This window comes from Grus americana, chromosome 20 (genome assembly GCF_028858705.1).
Source record: "Grus americana isolate bGruAme1 chromosome 20, bGruAme1.mat, whole genome shotgun sequence".
Classification (NCBI taxonomy): Eukaryota; Metazoa; Chordata; class Aves; order Gruiformes; family Gruidae; genus Grus; species Grus americana.
The window spans coordinates 992,939-1,017,613 of record NC_072871.1 but is presented as its reverse complement, the minus strand read 5'-3'; the positions used below and the strand labels follow the sequence as shown (position 1 = coordinate 1,017,613).

At 49.9% G+C, this 24,675-nt stretch overlaps 1 protein-coding gene across 1 annotated transcript; it reads right to left on the bottom strand.

The window, feature by feature from the left end:
* Positions 1 to 374: 374 nt before the first annotated feature.
* LOC129215669 (cholesterol 7-desaturase nvd-like) lies at positions 375 to 16,538 on the bottom strand. The gene is made up of 7 exons (XM_054849236.1): positions 16,192 to 16,538; positions 9,449 to 9,637; positions 6,835 to 7,013; positions 5,266 to 5,391; positions 4,855 to 4,974; positions 3,168 to 3,344; positions 375 to 1,809 (listed from the first exon to the last, which is right to left on the bottom strand). The coding sequence occupies exons 1-7, from the start codon at positions 16,502 to 16,504 to the stop codon at positions 1,648 to 1,650; spliced, it is 1,266 nt and encodes a 421-aa protein (XP_054705211.1). The 5' UTR covers positions 16,505 to 16,538; the 3' UTR covers positions 375 to 1,647.
* Between the last annotated feature and the right edge of the window lie 8,137 nt (positions 16,539 to 24,675).

Sequence of the window (24,675 nt, the reverse complement as noted above, 5' to 3'; positions counted from 1 at the left end):
GTCAGAGTTCAGACCGGCCAGGCATGGGCACGTCTGCAGCTGAACTAGAGACTTCCTACAGCACAGCTCAGGACAGGGGCTGAAGGTCCAGAGCTGCGCTGAAACGGGGCTCCGGGGCCACGGGCAGGGAGTGGGTGAACACCCCGGGTGAGGGTCATCAGGGCCTCTAAGGCATATTCGTGCTCTTGGGTCCATGGGAGCCTCAGGCTGTTGGGCTGGGCAATGCTCCTTGTCCAGACTCCTGCTATCTCCTTAAGTTCCTTGCTGGAGATCCCCTGTGGCTCCTGAAGCAGGACAGCATGACCCAGCTGCAGAATCACTTCTCCCATGCAAGAACACCCCACAAAACAGTGAAGAACAACAAACCATGAACATCAGTTTGTAAAAAGTTTTAATAGTGAAAAATTGACAGTGCAATAGCTAGATGTGAAAGGCAAAGCAGAACGTTATCTGGGATGCTGCCAGAGTGGGCGATGGACTGCATTGGCCGAGGGCTGTGATGGCACGTTCCTGCTCCTGGTCCTGCCCTGTGCGTTACTGGTGAAGGAGGAAGCAGAAGCCTCAGCAAAGTGCTGAATTCACAACGCACAGGCAAGCGCACAGTGCGTGACAGCAGCAGACACCAGCCCCCTTGGAAAGCTCCTGGACTTGAGCATTTGCTCTTGCTGGCTCTTGGCAAAGAGTAACTGCCAGAGTCCTACCAACTATACAGGGCGGGCTGTCTATGGAGATTGTGGGATTCTCTAGGGTATGCAGCAAGGCAGAATTTAGCCCTTCATCTAGAGCATGTAGGCACAAAGTACAGGAGAATCTATACCAGTTTTCACCAGATTTGCAGCCTAGTTTCCATGTGTTATCTTCATTTCTGGTCACAGTAAATCATATCTATGGTCTTGCCATGAGACACAAATTTTTACAGCCAGCTGTGTACCAAGGATGTTGCTGGAACCCAGGGGCTACCGAAGCAGAATCCTATTCACATCCTTGACCTGCAGACTTGTTGTCAAAGTGATTTGGTCACCAGGACAGTCCCTCTGCTTCCCAACTAGGTGCAATATCTCCAGGAGGAATTGAATCATGCAAGAGCTCATTAGCCTTGATGAAACCCACAGGTAAGGTAAGGGCATGGTGGGCAGCTAAACCCCATGCTGCCCTGTCTGCTGCCAGAGAGAAGGAAGACAGCATATGTCTGTGATCTTTGCAATCACACCTCTGATGCCATCCAGATATCAGCCAAGGCTCCTCTGGAGAGCTGAAGCCTGCCCCAGCCAAACTGACGGTTCAGAAGCAACAGCAGGCCTGGCTGGGAAAGGACACTCCAGGCAATAAAAGGCCCCATGAAAAGCTTTTCATATAACTACTCATAATGATAGCAGCAGTGAGAGATAAGGGCACTCTAACGACAATTCTGGCAATCTTAAATTCACACTCAGCTCATAGGTTGCAGCACAGGTACAAGAGCAAGTGCGTTACACCCTTTGAGCTTTGGTGCCCTGAACATGGAAGGTAAAAGAGGATCTCCAGAGCTCAGGCTCTGCTCCCCGTGCCAATATTTGTTATATTGATCATGCATGCCCAGCACCGCTGCCCACCAGCCAGGGTGGGCAGGAGCCACCTGGCCACCTTCTGCAGTGTGCAATGAGGTTCTCACCAGTCCAGACCCTCCTTCTGTGCCGGGAGCCTCATGCTCTTCTCGCTGTAGAACTGGGCGTACCAGCGCCGGTGCTTCTGGATGCTGGAGTCCTCTCTGACCAGCAGCGGCTTGGGCAGATACTGTTTGTTATTCCAGATGGTTATATCGCGCTCAAACTGAGGGGAGAAAGATGGTCTCATTCAGGTGGGGAAGCTGAACCAGTAGTTTTGTGCACACTGGGTTTATTTTTTAGCATTTCTCCCAAATGGCCGGTGTGGGACTGTTTGTGCTATTTGTAAATCGTAAAGCTACAGCTCTGTCTGCAGTCAGCAGATGTTTAGCCCGTTGTATCTCCCAAACAAGAAGCCACTTTCATCTTAGATTGCCTTTGTCATAGGAGATATGGAAAAATAAATGGATGTCGTGTAGTAGGAGCTGCTCCACCTGAGATTTTTGAGTCATTGGGTAGCTCCAGCCAACAAGGGCTTTATAAATTAAACATCCGCAGCTTAAACTCTGCTTAGACACACTCGCAGTGAGATTTATGGAGTTTTCCTCTGTGAAGAAGTCGCTGCAGGAATGAGTGCTGCTCGTTCACATTAGTAAGAATGTAAAATATTAAGCCAGCATTTTTAAAATACAAGTTGGAACAGTTGAGTTTGATTTTGGATAGAGTTTGGGCATCTAAAAATCATCTTTTGGCAATTTTTACTGTAGTGCCAGTGAAACTCTCTCTGGTCAGAACAAACATATTCCCTGACAGAAGGGAATGATATGAATCTTCTGACTGCTCGAAAGGGAGTTACAGGCATGATGGAGTCAGATTTTTCTTGGTAATAACAAGGAGTAACAACCACAGATTGCAGGTTAAGAAGTTCAAAATGGACACTAAAAATAAAAACTAGCAATATGGGTAGAGCAATAATGGAACATGTCACCCAGGGAGCTGGAGAGATGGGTGTGTTCTCCAAAGGAGGAGGTCTTCAAGGCCATACCTGACCCGAACTTTGTGATAGTCTTGCCCCAACTGGATATTGAACTGGAGACCTCCAGAGAGACCTTCCACCGCTTCTATGAATCCCTGTGGTAAGGACCTGGAAAACCTCTGCCAGGAGGAGCGAGGATTGCAAAATCTCATGACAATTTAACAGCGGGAGGATTTCTTGGCACAGTTCTTACCAAAGGAGGTAGGATGGTCACCAACCTGAGGTGCTGGAAAGCTGGATGCAGTTATTAGTTCCCTCAAAGATTTCCTGCAGCTTGGGAGAGGTTGCCTAATCCTTGTGCCCCAGTGCTCCATGCACAGAAGAGGAATAGCACCTCCCTGCTATCCTCAACAGATGAGCCACTGCAGGGACCCTCTTTACTAAACCTCCACTTTAGTTCTTTGGGCTACTAGAATTGAAAGATTGTGCCAAGCACTGAAAGGATCTTGCCCACAAGTACTTTGCTCCCATGTATACCTGGGCAACTGCTTTTCCTTCTCATACCTCCTAGCCACCAAGCTCCAGGGGACCAGGTTCAGAAGCCTTACCTGTATGCACTCTGCTCTCAGGATGAACTTGGGGATTATGGCCGGTATGTTCTTCTGGTAGTAGATTTTGTGGACAACATTCTGCAGGAGAGGCTCCAGGGGAGTCACCGTCTGCAGGATGATCCCATGGCCAAGGAAAGCATGTTCAAAGATCAGGAAAACCAGCCCTGGCCCCACCTGCAGAGCAACAGAGCACCCTCAGCTTGAGACCTGCTTGAGATGTCTCCTAGACTGTGCCCAAGTCCCCCTTTACTCATCTTTCATCAGAAAATAGGCACAAAGTCAAACTACACCTCAGGGCCGTGAGTCACACACTGGTCTCCAACTGTTAATGCTCCCCAGGTCGGGGGAAGTCCAGCAGACCCATGCAGCCCGTATTGGCCTGGGACATTCACAGATGTGTCAGGGCTGGATGGCTTTGCTGTGGGCCCATGGGAATTCAGGAGGGTTTACAGTACCCTACTGGTCCCCAAAAGTTTAAACTCTAATGCTTCCAAATTTTCACTTGGCCTTGTTCTTCATCACTGAATTACCTTCAGGTCATCAACAGCCTTATTGGGTTGTTGACACCGGTCCTGGGCTCCAGTCTCAGTAGCAGTGATTGCAATGCAGTATGGAGGTAATACAACATCCCTACTCCTGCTCTGGCTTTCTTCTTTGCAGCTCCAACAGTCACATTAGGTGTTAGCTGAAGTATAAGACTGGGGGCTGACGTTCAGCCTTTTATCTTGAATGACATGGAATACTTGTTCTCTGGTCTTCGATGTGCATCCAGACACACAGATGCATGGTCATACACTCAGTTCTTTGAGACAGTGCAGATTGCTGGGTTTTCAGCTACTTTATTTACTACTTCCTTTCATGTCTGATTGGGTACAAACTTTTTGTGAGGTTATTTGAATGTTTTTTTTCCTCCTGTTCATTGACAGCAGAGCTAAATAGCACAGATCCAAGAACTGAACAGAGATACAATCAACATCTACTTTGTGATAATTCCCTCATTACACCGAGATCTAGTCCTTATCAAAGTTTTGTATCATGACTTGTTTTGCTATTGTTCTGAATTTGTAATATGGGAATAGGTCAGATGCCTTCAAAAATGTACTAGAACAAAGTTACTAGTTTTATCAGGGAACCTTTGCATTTCATTAAAACAAACAAACAAACAAAAAAACCCAAAACCCAAAAAAACCACAACCAAAAATGTGAGAACATCTAGTTCCCATTGACTCATGTTTAGTGACATTATTTCTATTTTCCCTTAATTCTTTATCAATCTGTGTTATCTATTTTATTATCTCATTCAGGGCTCAATTTGGGCCATCAAACATGCTGTTTCTGATAGTTTGCATTCCCAGGCATGTTCACCGTGGTCTGATAAGGTCCGCACTGCTGTATTGCAAAGACCTGTGACAACGTGGTGTGAAGGTCCCTTGGGATTGTCACCAGAGCTTGCTCAGGTACTAGCCATTTATTTTTTTGAGTTGTTTTGTGGGCACAGCAGTCCTTATGAACCCTCCCTTTTCTCCGTGCTGTGGAGCAGCCTCAGTGCCAGTGTGTAGTTTTGGCCCACGTGTCTGATGCACTTGGTAGGAAAAGCTTACACCAGGCAGGATGGGCAAGGACTCACTTTGGGTGACAAAACCCTTCAGCTTGGGGGGCTGGTGGTCACCAGCAAAGGACATACCTGCCGGGCTGAAACCATCAAATCCATCAAGGAGACGTGCTTCCCAAAGATGGTTGCGGTGTGTTGAACCAGAAGCTGGGAGCAATGCTTGTTGGGCTCCGGCTCCGGCTGCCAATCGGCCTGGAGGGGTGCAGGAGGATCGTTTCAGTCCGAGAGACGGGGAGATGGAAGCACAGGCTGAAGGAGGTAGTAGCAAGATGGTGACAAGAGCTGGCTGTGAAGACCATCTAGAGACGAGCACAGATGAGGGAGTGCAGCTAAAACCCTCAGAGACAGAGAAAAGAGACTGGACCTGAAGACGGGGGGATGCAGCAGAGGGGGTGAGGTGGGACTGATGCTTTGCAGCAGAAAGGGGACCTGGTTTGAAAGACTTTGACTTCCTCATGGCTAAGAGGAGAGTTAGGGTCTTACCTTCCAGATGTGCTTCATAAAATCCCACAGCTTGGACCTTGTGTATCTCAGATCGGATCCGCCCAGAATAGCTGGTCCATGGAGGAAAGCCAGGTGAGCCGTGTCGGCCGCGTTCTCGGGGATTTCCTATCATTGGGGAACAACTCACCATCAGCTGACTTGGGTGCGAGCTGCCTGTGTTTGATATCAGTATCGCAATAGCACCAGCGTGACTGCAGTACAGCCCAGGGCACATCGCTCCGAGCACAGCAGAGATGCTCGCAGGTACATGACACAGCAAGAGGCAACCGAGTGAGCGGAGGAAGGGGCCTGAGCACTTGGGACTAGTTCTTAACTACTGTACAGGAATAATTTAAACACGAAGCTCAAAAAAATCAGAGTTCATTTTAAGCTCTATGCATGTTAACTTCTGCAGCTGCACAAGCTGGGATTCCAAATAAGTACTTCCTTTGGCTCTGTAATAATTGTATGGAATAAAGCATTTTTGCATTTGTGCACCTAGACTAGTTTTCACATACTTTTAAACCTTTAAAGCCCACCAGCCTGCCTGCAGTATGTCACTCTGAGAAGTTTTAACTGCTTTATTACTCAAATACACCAGCTTTCCACTAGCACAGACTGGCCCCTGTATAGACCCGTGTACAGTGTCTTGCACTGAAAAGCAGACATGAAATAAATATTACTATCCCATCAATCTCCCAAATTCTCCCTGCTTCTCACAACTTCTCTGCACACTCCCAGAGCTGTATCTCCTGTGTCTCATGCACCTTCTTAATTTCTTCTAATAATTCTTCATTTCTTTCTAACCCACTCACCTTAGTTGTGATTTAGTCAGCAGGCAGGTGCTGCCTTCGGAGAGAAGTGTGCTTTAGATTAAGGGTCATCTTTGTCACTGATTTTTACAAATAGAAGTGTTCTACTCAGTGGCAAGTATATAAAAATCTCCCAAGGTCTAAAATCCCAAGGGACTGCCCATTTTCAAAACTGCTGCCGCCTCCCATCGCTCTCCAGTCCCTTCGAGGACCACGGCCGCGGTCCCTTCTGTTTAGTGCCACAAAACAGTTCCCCTTTTCCAGCGTCGTTTCCACTGAGAGCTGATGGAGGCAACAACCGTTTTGTTCTCCATGGCAGGTTTGTCAGCGTGTGATGGCGATTATGAAGATTAACAGCAAAATAACCACGCGTTTCCATTTTGGTGATTGATGAGTTGGAAAACCTCCTGACACTAAGTGCCGCAATTCTTAGAGAATCTTTTTTTAAATTACATCAGTTATACGTCAAAGCAAATTAACAGATTCCCTTTAAGTACCCAGAACATCTGCTCTCTACTCAAGAAGCCCACAAGCCGTGTTTGGGGAACATATGCTGTATTCTCGATATATGGCGCAGGGGTGCATTTCTAGGTCTGAGCTCTGCCGGCAGCAGTGGTGGCACTGGGTGCAGGCAGAGCCCAGTTAATTGGGAGGGAGATGTCCCTGAATGCGTTAACTGGGAGGAGATGTCCCTGAACTGGACTATAGGAGAGGACCCAGCTGTGGACGTGCCCCACGGAGGGACCGGGCTCCCTACCTGGATGTGTGCGTCGACCAAGTGCTCTGTCTGCCCATGGAACACCCACTCTTGGGTGGTGATCTCCCGCTGCTCGGGCACTGCCCACGTCGGACTGACCCCTTCGCAGTGGTACCAGACCAGCAGCATCCCGTTCACCTCGCAGGACGGCCAGGTCCGGACCCTCGCAAAATCTGGCACTGTGGAGGAAAGAAAGGATTCGGTTAAAAGTGGCATCTCCAAGGCTGATGCTGGTGCTAAGGGTCACCTCATCCTAACTATGGCTCAGAGATTGTCTTTATGGGTGACACAGACTCTCTGGTGGCACTTGCCAGCTTTCAGGCTGCTGAAGAAGGACAACAGCTTCTGAAGTCCACAGAAGAGAGTTTTCTTAAATCAGTTTTATTTCAGTTGGGTGTTTTGCATAAGTCTTTTAGGGAAGAAGCGTGGCAGGCTGCTCTGCAGCCTTCTTTCGCTACTCTTAAAACTGTTCAAGTAAATGTCTGCTACGTTAATCGACTCTCCTCCAGTTTCAATGAACTAAAAGGAGATGCTTTTAGTTATAGATGTGCAGAGAGTAAAAAACATCTCTACCTCTCAAGTCACTGTCTGTTACAATACTGCAGTGTCATGTATTGCTTTAAGAATATATCTGCACTCTTTTCAGTGAAATGAATTTTGGCATTTATATTTACCCAATTGTCAGAAAATGTAGCTTCTACTGGATTGGAAGGCTTGTGCCCTCATTACTTTTTTTTCTAATTTGCAAACAAGCACAGAGGATAGCACATCCTTATTATTCGGCCTTGTACAGTCATGTGGGAAGTGAAATAATAGGAGAAATCATGTTTCTCTTTCAGTCAATGAATGTCAGAGGGAGACCTTTGCTGTGATTTCTGATTGAAAAAATCTGGTGCTTTGGGTGGGATGCATCTCATTAAATTTTGAAGAGGGCTTCATCTGCCCCCACACAGACACAGAATCATTTAGTTTGGAAAAGACCCTTAAGATCATCAAGTCCAACCGTTAACCTAACACTGCCAAGCCCACCACTAAACCGTGTCCCTAAGCACCATGTCTACACGTCTTTTAAATCCCTCCAGGGATGGGGACTCCACCACCTCTTTGGGCAGCCTGTTCCAGTGACTGACAACCCTTTAGGTGAAGAAAGTTTTCCTAATATCCGATCTAAACCTCCCCTGGCACAACGTGAGGCCATTTCCTCTTCTCCTATCACTTGTTACTTGCGAGAAGAGACCAACCCCACCTGGCTACACCCTCCTTTCAGGTAGCTGTAGAGAGTGATCAGGTCTCCCCTCTGCCTCCTTTCTCCAGGGTAAACACCCCCAGTTCCCTCAGCCGGTCCCATCAGACTTGTGCTCCAGACCCGTCCCCAGCACCACGCTGGGTTCTGTGGCTCTGCTTGGCTGTCGGTGCCCTGCAAGCCCAGTGCCGCAGGAGCTGCCCATCCGAGCTCTTCAAAATACCTCTCAATCAAAGCAACCTGCATGAGCACAGATGGATTTTAAATCTGTGTAAATCAACCTGACCCATTTGAGCTGCAGCTGTCTGCAGTTTCGTTCTTTTAATAACTACAGATAACAATGACTCTGAATACAGCCATTTCAGATGAAACAATCCATCTTGGCAAGTGTTTGCGTATGTCCAGAATATTCATTCTCATTTTGTGATGAAGCACATCTTTGCTCATTACTTGGAAACAAATTTTCTCTTGAATGCAGCTTCTGAGTGAGTATGTATGGGGAAATATATACAGTATTAATATTTTTTCTTAAACCCCCCCCCAAAAAAAAATTGCTGTTTGGTGAGATCTATAAATTGTTTATCTTAATACATATGGATGGAATGTTTCTTCCACTTTGAGAAAAATAGTCTGTTTAGTAGAAAGACTGAGTTTTGCTGCTAATCAATGTTTCCATTGCTATCCCAATCAATCCAATCAGGGAAAATAACTAAGAAGCACAAGCTGAACCAAAATTCAAGGTAAGTCTGCTGGCTTCAGCCACATTTAGAACCGGCAATTTAAAGTAACTTGCACAGCCAGATCAAGCAGTTGTTACATATGAACTTTAAGTAAGACACTCTTCCTACACAGTCAACTCAAAACACATCTAAATGGTAGGTGTGTGCGAAGAGCCTTCCTGGATTCTAACCAAAAGTTCCCTTCAAGCCTTAAAAGGAGAAAAAATTTCCATTGAGAGACTATTCTGTCATGCTAATGCGACAGATTTAAGCACCAACGCGGTATAAGCTATCACTACAGAGTACAGAATCATTCCTGAAATCCAATAGCTCCTCAGGATCCTTCCCTGCTGCTGCAATGGATGACTCAGAGTTAAAAATCTTCTTTCATACCCTGCTCGCTTAGTGCAGGAGTTGTAGGACTATCAAAATCAGGGAGGGTGGTTATCACCTAACACAGGAAAGGGCACTGGAATGTTATGCCCCAACATGGACAACCCAGGAGAAGTAGGGCACTGCGTGAAATAGGGGAGCAGGACGGAGGGTGAATTATTATAAGGATCGCTTTTCCTTAATGAAGTAGCTTTTAATGAGGACACATTGGGCACTGCCATTGCTGCAGACGCTTTCTGCGGGTCTGGGGGAACTTCACCTTTTTCAGCATACGGGATGCTGGTGCATTTTCCATCTTCTCCTCGAAACTGCCAGCCGTGAAACGGGCATTGGATGCAATTGCCCATGACACGCCCACCGGCAGCAAGGTTAGCACCGAGGTGAGGGCAGTAAGCGTCGACCACGTAGGCTTGGCCATCCTGGGTGCGAAATGCAGCGAGCTGTTCTCCTGCAGAAATACAAGGTTATGAGGTTGTAAAAACAACATTCCCAGATGAGGGGGGGTCAGGTAAGACACGCATTGCTTGGCCCCCTCTGTACAGCCAACACTGACCGGCGCTTTTGCCCAATTTTGCAAGCATCTGCCTGTGAAAAAACCACGCAGAAATATCCTGCTAAAATTTAATATTGTAGGTTTTCTTTTCTTTCCAGTGGAAGAGCAGTGGCAGGACAGAAATAGGGTTGCTCTGGAGAAGTTATTTAACCACGAGATGGCACCAGGCAGCTGCCAGAGCCTGGGCCGGTGCTGTGGGCAGGGGGGTCTGGCAGGCAGCAGGTCCCTCCCAGGCAGGCTGCAGGCAGGAGGCATTTGCTGACTGCAAAAAGGGCCATGCGAAATTGGGATGGCAGCTGCTGTAGCAAATGCCCAGGGTGTGGTGGCCACTGGCTCGCTGCCGGGCTTTAAAAGACATCCCAGAGCCGTGAGCGGTTGTGCCACAACCTGTCTCCCCCTGTGCTTCACATCCAGCATGTTGGCACCCTGCAGAGCCGGGGAGCTGCCCGGTGTCCCAGGGGGCTGCTATAGCACAGAAACATCCGTGCTGAAGGGCATTGCCTTGCTCTAGGCAGGGGGAGCATAATTTCTCCTGGTCGTCTCTAAACCCTCATGGCTTTGACACTCAGCTCTGGTTTTTGAGCTCTCAGAGCCTGTTTCAGCTGCAGGATAAAAGTCACCTTCACAGAAATATTTAAAGATTTAGGATGCTTCCCCTGCTAAGGGAGGGATCCTCAGAGAGCAGAGCAGTAGCTGCACTTAACTCTGTTCCTGTCCCTTTACCTGAGAGGTCTAGAGGAGAGAGTACAGGCTCATAGAATCACAGAATCATGGCATCACAGACTGGTTTGGGTTGGAAGGGACCTCCCAGCCCATCCAGTCCCACCCCTGCCATGGGCAGGGACACCCTCCACCAGCCCAGGTTGCCCAAAGCCCCATCCAACCTGGCCTTGAACACTGCCAGGGAGCCAGGGGCAGCCACAGCTTCTCTGGGCACCCTGTGCCAGGGCCTCAGCACCCTCACAGGGAAGGATTTCTGCCTCACATCCCATCTCCATCTCCCCTCCTGCAGCTTCAGGCCATTCCCCTTGGCCTGTCACTCCCTGCCCTTGTCACCAGCCCCTCTCCAGCTTTCCTGGAGCCCCTTCAGGGACTGGAAGGGGCTCTAAGGTCTCCCCGCAGCCGCCTCTTCTCCAGGCTGAACAACCCCAACTCTCTCAGCCTGTCTCCATAGCAGAGGTGCTCCAGCCCTCTGACCATCTCCATGGCCTCCTCTGGACTCACTCCAACAGCTCCATGTCCTTCTTGTCCTGGGGACCCCCGAGCTGGACGCAGTACTGCAGGGGGGTTTCACCAGAGCGGAGCAGAGGGGCAGAATCCCCTCCCTCGACCTGCTGGTCACGCTGCTGGGGATGCAGCCCAGGCCACGGTTGGCTTTCTGGGCTGCAAGCGCACACTGCCGGCTCATGTTGAGGTTCTCATCAATCAATACCCGCAAGTCCTTCTCCTCAGGGCTGCTTTCCATCCATTCCTCACCCAGCCTATAGTCGTGCTTGGGATTGCGCTGACCCACGTGCAGGACCTTGCACTTGGCCTTGTTGAACTTCATGCGGTTCACACGGGCCCACCTCTCCAGCCTGTCAAGGTCCCTCTGGATGGCATCCCTTCCCTCCAGTGTGTCAACCACACCACACAGCTTGGTGTCATTGGCAAACTTGCTGAGGGTGCACTCAATCCCGCTGTCCATGTCACCAACAAAGATGTTGAACAGTGCCGGTCCCAGTACCGACCCCTGAGGAACACCACTCGTCACTGTTCTCCACTTGGACACTGAGCCGTTGACCACAACTCTTTTGAGTGCGACCATCCAGCCAATTCCTTATCCACCGAGTGGTCCATCCCTCAAATCCATGTCTCTCCAATTTAGAGACAAGGATGTCATGCAGGACAGTGTCAAATGCCTTGCACAAGTCCAGGTAGATGATGTCAGTTGCCCTTCCCTTATCCACCAACGCTGTAACCCCATCATAGAAGGCCACCAAATTTGTCAGGCACGATTTGCCCTTAGTGAAGCTGTGGTGGCTGTCACCAATCACCTCCTTATTTTCCATGTGCCTGAGCATAGTCTCCAGGAGGGTCTGCTCCATAATCTTACCAGGCACGGAGGTGAGACTGATTGGCCTGTAGTTCCCTGGGTCTTCCTTTTTTTCCTTCTTAAAAATGGGGGTTATGTTTCCCCTTTTCCAGTTGGTGGGAACTTCGCCAGACTGCCAGGACTTCTTAAATATGATGGAGAGTGGCCTGGCCACTTCATCCGCCAGTTCCCTCAGGACACGAGGATGCATCTCATCAAGTCCCATGGACTTGTGCACCTTCAGGTTCCTTAGATATTCTCAAACCTGATCTTCTCCTACAGTGGGCAGTTCTTCATTCTCCCAGTCCCTGCCTTTGCCTTCTGTGACCTGGGCAGTGTGGCTTGAGCACTTGCCCATGAAGACTGAGGCAAAGAAGTTGAGTACCTCAGCCTTCTCCATATCCCAGGTAACTAGGTCTCCTGTTTCATTCCAGAAAGGGCCCACATTTTCCTTCATCTTCCTTTTATCACTGGCATAGCTATAGAAGCTTTTCTTGTTGCCCTTGATGTCCCTGGCCAGATTTAATTCTATCAGGGCTTTGGCTTTCCTAACCTGATCCCTGGCTGCTCAGACAATTTCTCTCTATTTCTCCCAGGCTACCTGCCCTTGCTTCCAGCCTTTGTAGGCTTCCTTTTTGTATTTGGGTTTGTCCAGGAGCTCCTTGTTCATCCATGCAGGCCTCCGGGCATCTTTGCCTGACTTCCTCTTTGCTGGGACGCATCGCTCCTGAGCTTGGAGGAGGTGATTCTTGAGTACTATTTTATACAATCCATCATACATTTCAGGAATCTCTGGTAATGGTAGCTGGAAGGACAAACACTTCATCTGTTTGCTCTTGAACTCCAAGAGCTGTCTGCACTGCAGCTCGGCAGTGGATCCCTTCCTTGGACAGGGTTGGCCAGGTGCTGTGAGGCAGAGCACTGACACCTCTTCAGCAAAAGGGAGTTTTCTGGTGAGGGGAAGCCCCTGACTCAGGTCTGCTCCACGCCGGGAGTGGAGAGTCGGTGCTGGCATGGCTGGGGCTGCACTGCCCCAGCAATCAGACTTGCTTTTCTCCGTCACTTGGCCTGATTCCTTGTGCTCCCTGAAGCAATGTGAGATTTACTCTGCTGGGATCTGTCCCTGCTTAGTTCTGGGATACCCTTCCTCCTCCCCATCCCCAGGGCAGCACCACGTTAGCTGAGTAAGGAACTATTAAAATGGAGAGAGAGAGAGAGAGTACCTGCTCATGGCACTACTCCACCCAGCTGTGCAAGGCAACCACGGCTGGATGGCATGCCACAGTATTATCTAAACAAATGCTCTTCCTGGAGGGACTAGATAGGTGCCAGATGCTTTCCTGGCCCGGCATAGAGCTGCTCTGAGGGTGCTGCGGCACTGCAGACCTGCCAGCACCCACATCCCCACCAGCGGCTCAGAGGAGAGGGACTGCCCATTGGTGACCCGGCCTGAAAGCAAAGCTAGACCTGCTCCAGTGTCGCCTCGGGTTATGTCCTGGTTGGAAGGGGATGCAGCTGGTCTGGGAGCTCAGAAGCACTTGGGGGCTGTTCATACAGATGTGGCCATTGGGTTAAAGGCCAGGTCCTCTCTTCCATGCTGTGCTTCAGGTTATGCATAAATGTATTCAGATTTCATCAGCTTGTGAAATCTGATCATTATAGCGGTTGCTGTGACTTAAAGCTCAACTGGTGAGCTAAAACCAAACTAAACTTTGGGAGCCAGGTTCTGTCCGTACTTTTCCAGACAGCCACACTGATGGCAAGTGACACAGTGTGAACTATCCTACCCAAAAGCACTTTCCTTGACTGAAGTTTTGTGATCTGGACGAAGAAAAGGAAACCCTGAAAACTTTCCCAGCCTTTGAGCCTAGGCAGGATTATTTCTGATATCTGGCAGAAGTGAGTACTCCAGTGCCTGGAGATCCCTCCTTACCCAGGGCACCTGGCTCTGTTGTCCCTGCAGTCTTTCTGGAAGGCTCTCACACATCTGCTGGCAGCAGGCACAGGGGAGTGGAGGCACTCGAGGTGCAGGTCCTTCCCCCTGCCCCAGGTAACAGGTTCATTCTGAAACGTCAGCATTTTCTTCTCTCTGTAACTTGCCTCTCTACCTGACCCAAGGTTCAGGGCAAAGGGGGAAAAGCAGGGAAAGGGCTTCTGTCTGTCAATGGGGGAGTTGCAGGTTCACCAGGAGCAGCAGCAGTGTGGAAACACAGAGGAGCAGTGTCAGCTGGGTCAGACCAGAGCTCTTGGAGCCCATGGGGTCCCAGCCACAGGTGCCAAGGAGCAGCCCTGCAGCCTGGTGCTTTGCCCACCAAGTTTTAAGATGGTTTTACTCCAGGAAGGTCTCACTTCTAGAGCTTTCCTTCATACAAGCAGTCTGGAGCTCTTCTGCCTTGAAGATCTGAAGCAGTGCCCATGGCCAGACCCTTCCTGGGCTGTCCGAAATCTTACCCAGGACTCCTGAGTGAGTGCTGCTTTTGCCTCCACCCTTTCCACTCTGGAGCCAGTGGCGAAGCTGATTTTTGCTCTGGCTTGTGCATGAAAGCTGATGTCTCTCCACTTTGTAGAACAGTATTCTGGCCTAAGATAAACTGAAAAACTCTGTTGCAGGTGAATATTAGAGCATTAGCAGCCACATACTGATGTTTTCCTATTAAATTAACCTATTTCTTTTATGGAAAACAAACAGAAATTGTAGCAAGAATAGCATATGGGACATAAAGGGTCCCAAGGCCACCGTGCTGTTCCGGGCATTTGGCTGGGAATGCAGTCTGGGAGAGAGCAGCTCAGAGGATGTGCTCTGGGGCTTTCCTGCACAGGGCCCCACAGATCAGAGCAGCTCTCACCCCACTTCCACAATCTCAGGAGAGAATGAGGCTTTCTGCATGCTCAGTGCCATATTTTGGAAAGTGTTTCATCCTAAAGGATGAGTCTGGCAGAGACTGAGTCAAGCAATTTTTATTCTTTTATCTTCTCTGGCTTGGTGCCTCTGGAGCAGGGCTGCATTTCCAGGCTATGCTCAGAGATTCCAAAAATAAATTAGACACCCACAAACCTGGAGGCTACAGGTTGTTTAACTACCTTATTTACTGATCTTCCTGGCACCAATATACTACTGTTGCTGTGCCACTAGCAGATTTTACCTGCACATTTCATCCAGACCCCAAGGAGTGGGTGCCAGGTACCAGGCTTCTGGCAGACAACCAAGGGAGTTGTAACAGGCTGGTGCAGGCTCTCTAGGATGAGTATATTGAATTACACAGGTCCCATTATAAAAAAAAAAAAAAAAAAAAAAAAAAACCAAACAAAAAAAACCCCCAAAACCAAACCCAAACAAAATCCAAACCAACTCAAACAACTTGACAGGAGAGGATGGCTCTTGAAAAATAGAAAAAAAACCCCCACACTTTCACCACTGAATTTGGGGGATTTCAATGCAGAAACATCCCTTCTGATGAGGAAAGCACCACCACAAGTCCAAAACCAAGGTGAAAAGACTCTGGACAAGGACAGCACCCCTCTGGATGTGGCTGTGAGGCCTCACCCCGATCTCTCCAGGGCATGGGGAGCTGCAGGCAGCAATGCCTGGGAGTAGAGCCCAGGCAGAAAGATGCCCCAGTGTCCCAGCAAAGATCCCAGAGAGAGGAGCCCTGCACACTCCAGAGAGCCTGTGCCATCATGTCCCCAGTGCCTCAGCAGCAATACTCAATGCTCATGCAAAAACCCAGGCTGTGACACCCTTGGTGCCCCTGTGTGGGTGCTGGCTGATGTGCCCTGAAAGGGATGCCCGAGCAGAGTTCTCCCAGTGCCACGACAGAGACCCCAGGCAGGGATGCCCTGGCAGCAATGCCCTGCACACTGTCAAGGAGCCCAGGCAGGGACACTGCAGTGCCCCACCATGGGTGCTGGATGGGACACCCCAGTGCTCTAGCTGGACACCCAGGCTGGGGTGCTCCAGTGCCCTGGTGAGGATGTCCATGTGAGGATGTCCCAGTGCCTCAGTAGGGATGCCCAGCCAGGGATATCCCTGTGCCCCAGCAGGAATGCCTGGGCAGGGATGCCCTGATACATGCCCTGATGCCCCGGCAGAGATGCCCTGGCAGGGATGTCCCGGTCCCCCGATGGAGATGCCAGCTGGGATGTGCCAGTGCCCCAGCATGAGGGCTGGCCTGGATGCCGCACTACCCCGGCAGAAGTACCCAGGCAGGGATGCTCCGGTGTCCCGGCAGTGTGCCCGGGCAGGGATCCCGGATTCCCCAGCGGGGATGCCCAGGCAGAGATGCCCTGCAGACCACCAGGATCCCGAGCCTCGTCGCCCCCATTGCCCGGGCGGGGGTCGGGGGCTCCCGTCGGGGATGCGGCGGCTGGCACTCACCGAGCAGGGCGAGGCTGCGGACGCCTCCGCGGGGCAGCTGCGCGGAGTCGAGCAGGCGGTACCAGCCGTTGGGGTAAGGCGGCGGCAGGGCGCCGGGGCGGCGGGCGCGGCGGGCGCGGCGAGCAGCCTGCCTGCGGCTCAGCCCGGGCTCCGGCAGGTAGCCCACCTGCCCGGGACCGCGCCGCAGCGCCAGCGGCCGGGAGCAGCCCAGCAGCAGCAGGAGGAGGAAGAGGAGGAGGAAGAGGACGAAGAGCAGCGCCCCGCGCCCCGGTCCCGCCGCCAGCAGCTCCGCAGCGCACCACCCGCTCCCCATAGCGCGCCCGGCCCCGCCGCCGCCGCCCCTTATAGCGCGGTCGGCCCCGCTAGGGGAGGCGCTCCGTGGGCGTGGGAGGGACGGGACTCCCCACCCCGGGGACCCCCCCGGGCATCCCCAGCTGCCTCCCGGGCGGTGGGAGGGCGGGCGGATCGCTGCTGCTCGGCCCCGGGGGAGACTGCGGCCCCGCACAGCACCCGCTCCGGGGGCTCAGAGAGAGGGTCGGGGGGCGAGGAGAGGCTGGGGGGGGTGGTGGTGGTGATGTAGTGCTTCGTCCGGTGAAAGGGAGGCAAACTGGGGGGAGTCCAACTGCAGCCTGCTGCCAGGTCGGGGTTACAGAGCAGAGGGAGCCAGGCTCTTCTCCAGGACGCACAGCAAAGAGGCAGCAAGCACCAGCTGCAGCAAAGGGAACTCCACTTGAACATAAGCAAAAGTAATGCTTCCTTGAAAAAGTGGTCTTAAATCCAGTAGATGCATTAATTAGATCATAAATACACAAGCATCCTCCTGAGCTGCTGCCCTAAGCTTAGAAAGGGACAGCCTGGTGTTGGGGCTTGCTTTGACATCAGGCACCTGACAGGACCCTGACAGATCTTTCAGAGTTCAAGAGGAGCTCAGAGAGGTGTTAGCACAGAAACAGGGGTAACAAGGGACTTGGATCACCTCTATGCAAAGAGGATAAATCAAGGCAAAGCCAAGGTTGGGCTATTTAAACATGCCAGCTGGCTGGAAAAGTGAAACAGAGAACGCTTGATTTAGTCTGAAGAATTGCACAGGTTCAAGAGGTAACTGTAGAAGGGCCACTTGTTGCCTATCATGTAGATATAATCAGAGATTTCTAAGAGAAACAGCAACCCAAAATATCCACCCTGGTACTAAGTAATTGAAAAGGGAAAAGTAAAGAGAAATGGAGCATCTGGCTAAAGCAAAAGGAACAACTAAAAGGGTGAATTCAGACAGGGTGAATTGCTTGAAGACCTCACATGGAAGGTTCAGGTAAATGTATGTATATGACCTATTGGAAAGCAGTTCTAGAAGAAGAATGCCAGTGTAGTTACACAGAAGATTGAACACAACAGTTGGAAGTAAAAAGACATCCCTCAGAGAGGGACAGGCTGCGAGTCCTGTCTGAACGGGGAAAAGGAAGAAAGCAACAACTCTGGCCAGTGAAGGATCAAGTCATAATAAGGCAGGTCAAAGAGGGATTTTCAAGAGCGACTTACTAAAGGCATACAAGTATATAATTAATACACCCGTTGCACAAAAACAGAGACTTGATGGGTGGTTTGGGGACCGGCAGACTAATGAGTCTCAGTACTGTGTCGGGCAAATCCATGAGATGCTGCAGTGAAGGGGCTGAGACACCCAGGAATGAATGTGCTCTGTTGGGGAAGAGTCAGCACCACATTTGCACAAAGTCACGTCTCACAAATAGATCTGAGGAGTCAGCAAACAGGTGAACAAGTTCCTACTTTGTTCACTTGGCTTTTCAAGGCACTTCTTCTACAGTGTGTTGCAAAAGGTCCTTAAATAATCCTGAAATAACAGGGGGAACCTCTCTGCTTTTGTCATTGGAGAGAAGATAGGAACCAAGGAAGAGGAACAGATGCTCAGCTGTTACAACAGAGAGTAGGGATCTGCACTTATTTCCACAGAACCTGGGAAATGGGATAAACAGATGTCTAAATCATCTGATTAAGATGATTCTAAATTATTCACTATGGTAAAATGTAAAGTTGACTGTGAACTACTGCAAAAGAAGCCTTACAAATCTCTCGGTGACTGGCAGGCAAACAGCAGCGTCTGCCAGTGAAATGTAATACACGTGGCGAAGACCCACAGGAGAGGGTTAGCTGTTAATTGGCACTCAGAAAGAGATCTGAGCGTTACTTGACTTGCTCTGTGAATGCATCTGCTCACCGGTCCACACTGCTCAAGAAGACAAATGCAATGGTAGGAATAATTAGTATTAATGCTTTTGTAGGCATGATGATCTAAGCATACAAAAGAAGAAAGGTCCATAGAGGAAAATAATATTTTCTATTAGATGAGCTGATACAGCTGGAAAAAGAGTTGACAAGCTTTCAGGCATAACAGCCCTCCTTCAAGAATAATTAGGAAAGTAATTTGGAACAGAGCAAAAAACCATCTGTACGTGTTTGGTCTACTGCAACGTGCATGTAATGGTGGCCACCTCATCTTGCATGGAGTAAACCTAGAGGAGATCCAGAGAAAAGAGGAGAGTGATCAGAAGCAAGGAGTGGGATGAACAAAATAGACCTGAAGTCTTGAAAATCAGAAGGTGACTTTACCGGTCCATTACCGGTCCCTGAATTAGATGGGTCCTTGTCTCAGTCTCAGCACTTCCCTTTTAAGCTCATGTTTGACCCCTTTGCCAAGTCTGAAGGAATTTATGGGTGGGCAGAACTGGGTCAAGCAAGAGGGAAATCAGAAAATGAGAGGACAAATGAGAGAACCTACACACACACAGAGGGCACGTGGCTCTACCTTGTGTCCTCTGGGGTGCCTGTCTCAACAGTGCGGGGGGGGGATGGGGTGTAGGCAGTACTGGCATGAAGCACACCCCATGTGAGAAGGGCAAATCAAGTGCAATGCAGAGATTTCCTTCTCATTAACTTCTCAGGCAAAGCTGGGCAATGACCTCCAGGGGACTGTCCCAAGGCAGCTGGGAAACAGAAAAGGAGGAAGCTAGGACATTTGAGTCCAAGAAGCAGTGAATGTTTCTGTAAATTATGTAAACTGAGTATACTTAAGCATTGGTGAGGTAACTGTGGCTTCTGCAAGCTGTTATCTCTGTATTTATTTTTAGGATATACTGAGAGTCTTTTGACTGGTACATAGCAACCTCAGCCATACGAAAGCATTTGTTTGGGGTTTGAAGTAATGCCCATGGTTACAGATGCTGAACGCTTTTCACCATGTACAAAACCCCCAATTTCAAATGCTTCTGAATTTGCTGAACTTACCACGAAAGGCTGAACTGCTTCACTCCTCAGGTTTGGCACATGCAGGAGCAGTGGTCATGGTAGAGAGGATTCATCTGCTTCGAAAGGTTGACAACCTGAAGTTTAACTCTACAGAAAAACAAGTAAAGGAGAAACGTGGTGTTTAGCTAATATTAGAAATCCTTAGACTGGCTGGGACTTTCTAGCACATCTCTGCATTAGATCAGGACTGGGACCTGAAGTGGAAACTGAAATTGGAAGCAAAAGGGCAATTCACAGGATTGCAGGAGGAGGATGAAGCCTTGGAGAACTGGGTTGTTGGCCACAAAGACTCTCAATGACTTTTTTCACCAGATAATAGATAACCCTACCTGTGTGTTCGTCTTTCCAGGAAGCCCACCTTGAGACTGTATGTCTTGCTTTCCTGATATGCTGACTTGTAAGTACATTATTAGACACCTTCAGGGAGGGACATGAGATAAAAACAGTGTTTTCGTCAAAACCAGTGCTGTTTAGCCTTGTCTCATCATGTTGTTATTTGTTTTTAGGCTGGTTTCATAATAGAACTTGTGCAATCAATCTTTCTATCTGTCCTTGGCATCAAGGTTTTGATCTTCTAGCAAATATCAATCTCACGTGACAGGAGGGCACAGCTCTCGAGGGGGCTTGTTTGCTGCCACATTCCTGTGCTCTGGATTTTGCGTTTGAGCCCTAACCCACCAATTATCTGTTCTGGTGCACGTCAGAGCACATCCAGGCTCCAGGCTCCAGCCTGCCAGCTGGCTCCTGGGGTGAGGTACATCAAGTGCAGCAGAAAGTTTGGTGCCACTCAACTCCTGCCCCTACTTGCCATATTGACACAACTGGGTCAGCTCTTGCTTTGTCTGGCTTGCTCTCCATCCTCCACAGCTACTCCTGAGGCCATACGTCTCTCATTTATCATGTTTGGTGCCTTTGAAAGCCACATCTGGCAGGTTGGAAAGCAGCCCTCTAGTTTTTCTGTTCTCCCAAAGTCAGGAGCATTCACATGGGAGCTGCACAGGCTGGGGAGCCCCTGGAGCTAGTTAAACATCCACAAAGACATGAAAATTTCCCAGCAGCAGCATGAAGTACTGAGCACTGAGGTGTCCTAGGCACCATTCACAACAGAGGGGCAGAGCCATGTCTGGCCAGGGCAGTGCAGAGCTGGGCCCCAGGAGGCGAGGGGAGCTCTGAGCACTGGGGTGGGCTCCTGGGAGGGGGACAGGAGGCTTGGGGATGTATGCAAAAGGGCTCTGCCAAGGAGATGTTTGCTGCCTCCTCCCAAAGGCAGGCTTCAAAGGTGTGGAGATGGGAACTCTTGCATGTTTCTGCAGCCATCACTGTGAAGAAAATGTCCTGCCTTTGAGGACACCTGTCTCTGGAAGGGTCACAAGCTCCAGAGTGCCTCATTTGTCATTGACACCTTTTTCCTTCCCCCTTTTCAGCTTCGTACCAGCTCAAAGAGGTTGGACATGCCCAGAGGTCTCGCTCTCCACTTGATAGAGCGCAACAAGGTGGCACCTCTGCCTACCAGTGAAGCCTGTCACCACCTGAACTCTGCTGCAGAGACACAGCCATCTGGAGAAGCTCATGTGGACCCTTTCCCAGGAAATTTGACCCCTCCAGCATGGCTCCAGCATGAATGGTGACACCATTTCTGCTTGAGCAAGGTGCAGCACAGGCCCACACCACCACACCTTGCAATGAGCAGGGCTGCAGGGTGGAACAGCAGACTCTGGTGTCCCATTGTCTTCAGAGACCCTGGAGATAAAGGAAGTGCCTCTGACAGCCCTGGATGCAGCTTTACCATCTGAAGCAAGGCAGCCATGGCCCATCGGCAAGCTTTCCCATGGACACTCAAGTGTTGGACTGAGCTCCAGCATGGTGGGCTCTGCACGTTTGGGAGCATGAAGGGCTGCATGGGGGCCGATGTTCCCCAGCATGCTCCATCTCCAGCCAATCTGCACCAGTGACTGCATCACCACATTCATTACCTGGGTCCAGGCTCCAGCGCCCTCCCAGGTGAACACGTGCAGAAGACCCCCAAGCAGTGACTGATCTCTCTGAGCTCCTTTCCAGCCTCTGCTCTGCAGCAGTCCCAGGAGGATAGAAGTCCCTGAGGACAAGTTGTACCATCTCCTGGGACACAATGTGCAGGCAGCTGAAGCCCAGCCACCTCTTGGCTGGTTTTCCAGTAGAAAATTGGAATTTTGTCAAAATGAAAGTTTCCCTACAGAGCATTTCAAACATGTGAATGCTGGTTTTCCATTAGAAAATTATTCCAGTGGAAATTCCCACCCACTCCTACTGTACATCTGACTGTGCGTTTCTGTGCATTCAGTTCCTTCTGATCTCACAGAAGCTGTTTCTATATTTCTCACCACCTTTGCCTCTGGCCATTAATGTTCCATGTCCCATTCTCTTACCAGTTACCTGAATATCTCCCTGCCCACTCAGGAACCTCTTGGTATCCCAAAGCCAGCCTAACTGATTGCATCTCGTTTTAACTCTCCCCAGCCTTGTGAATGCTCCTTTTTGTTTTGAAATTCATGATCTATGACCCCCTGGTCAATATTGGAGACCACCTTTCCAGTCAACGTTTCCACTGCATCCACAGTCCTGTCCTAACTTGTCCTGTATCAACCACATCCCAAATCCCTTCATATCTCTGTATGTAAAATGCATTTCCATAGCCTGTGTTATAGCTGTGTGGTTACTGCTATCAAAAGAAGAATTTAGGTTTTTTGGCAGCTCCATGATGACTGGCACAAACCACATATTCCTAATGCTTGATTTCCTCTTTTATGAAATTCCTTATTATCTTTTCCACCACTAGGACCAATGCCTTACCCCAAGGCAGATGACATTTCCAGCTGGGTTCAGTGCTGCTCCCCTGAAGTCTAGGTTTATGCTGACTTACTCTGGCCATTGGAAGAATTATACTATTCACAGGCAACGGGACACCACACAAACATCAGTCCTGTACTCTTGTCCAACTCCCCTGCATCCAGAAGGGGCCAGACATAAAGAGCAGGATCACGCTATGCACATGTTAATTGCTAACAGGCAATTGTGTTAAGTTCTTGTTCCAAACCATGGCCAGGAAGGTTGCCATGATTTGCCAGCAGCCAGTGACAGGAAAAGCAAAGACCTTTGCTCGCTACAGAGTCCTCACAAGGATCAGCTGGTGGATGCAGTTGTACCTGCCATTTACACAGCTTCCACCCTGAGAAAACCCTGCATGCACCCATTGCCTTCAGATGATCAAAGAGCCTGAGGACACAGCAAGAGTGGAAGTCGTGCGGTGGCAACGTCTGTGCTGGCTGAGCCTGGCTGCTGGAGATTGTGATCCAGGCTGTTCCTGATGCCAGGACAACACGGCCTGGTGGGAGGCATGACCTGAGAGGGAAGCAGGCGTTTCTCAGATCTCTGCAACAGTGCCAGGAACAATAGTCTCCAGAGACAAAAAATGAATGGATACACAGAGGGAAGACCCTGATTCCTGAGTATGATCATCTGAGACTCATGAGCGACACGGGAAGGGCTCAGTACCTGCAATTCTTTTTCTCCCTACAGGGAACTCCAGATAATAAAGAGGAAAGACCTTTTGCACTCTGATGTGAGCAAGCCAAATAATGTTTCAAAGCCTGCCTTTTTCCTTTGTCTTCTCTGCTAAGTCCCCTATTGTGGCCAGAACTTGTCTTTATTATTCTATTGCCATCACACCTACCAAGGTGTGTACACAGACCAAGGTCTGTATAGCCCACTCCAAAACAGTTGCTTCCCAAACAACCTCTGCAAAGGTATGTGGTAAGCAGAGGACAGGATGAAGTCAAATGTGTGCAGTCTAAGGGTACGGATGCAACTCTCTTTAACTTGCACCCTTTGTCCCTTCAAGACAGCACTTGGGCCTCTCGGGGTGGACAGAGCCACACCACATGAGTGCCACAAAGCCCTCATCTCAGTGCGTGGAGGAGTAGGAATGACACCGTGACACTGAAAAGGGTAAAGCATGCCTGGAATCTGTGCTGAGAGCACAGCGGGATCAGTGTGGAGCTCCATGCAAAGCACTGCAAGAGTTAAGACGAGGTGGGGCCATTTTCCTTCTCTCATGGAGCACGTCATAATCTCCATGGGATTCATTGCTTTGCCAAGCAATTGTCCGCAGCTTCTCTGAGAGGGTCTCATATCTGGAAGGGTGCTGTGTAGCACACAAGCCCCTCATAGGCTGAGACCCTGTGGCATTACACGACGGCCATTTTGCTTCTGCAGCTTCTGAGTGCATGTGGGCAACGAGGGACACAGACAAAATGGTTTCCATGGCAACTTGCACTTCAGAGATGCCAGTGAGAAAATTTGCGTTGGGGGAAAAAAAAAAATTCTCCTTCAACTCACGTTGCAAGCAAGCACAGAGGTGGGCTGCGGCAATACCCTAGAAATGGCTGATGTAAAAATATCTCTGGTGATTTTTCTTCTGCAGTGCTCAGCCTGCCCTCTTCTTGGCTGGCATACAGTGGGCTGGCTGATGGCACTTGTCCCGTGCAGTTACAAAGCAACACCCTGTCGCTATCTGCAACCCCTTTGTTTTTTTCCAAAAAGGCCAAAGTGGCAGCTCTGGGGAGCCATGTGCCACCTCATCCCTCTGGCCCTGGAATGGGAGAGATGTGGTCCAGGGGTGAAACTCAATCCCTTTCAGCCATGGAGCTGGACGATCCTCCAGATGTTGGCCACTAGCTGCTGTGTCTCCATTTCCTTTGGGGGAGGCTAATGGTAGCCCAGGGGCAGATACATAAAGAGAACCCCAAGAAATGTCCTCAGCAGACAAATCTCAAGGTCATATCCCAGAGTAATGTGGTGAATTTAATGGAGGAAAATGGCCGGTTGCCCTGTGAGCTAATGTCTGGAAGAGTGGTGGCTCTGTCTGGACAGACAGAGCGAAGCCAAGGAACCAGGTCGAGTGTCTGCCTAACATCCCTGCCCAAGAGGTGTGCTGGTCAAGCGAGGGTTCTCCAGCACTGGAGTGAACACAGACCCTGACGGTTTTCATGTCACAGGCAACTCTCCCCAGTCAGGGGAGGGGAAGCGTGTTGTTAAGAGATGCTGCATAAGAGAGAACAAATCCTGAAGACCCTGATTTATCTCCAGCCTGGTGTCATTGTGCCTGGGGAAGACGCTGGTTTACCC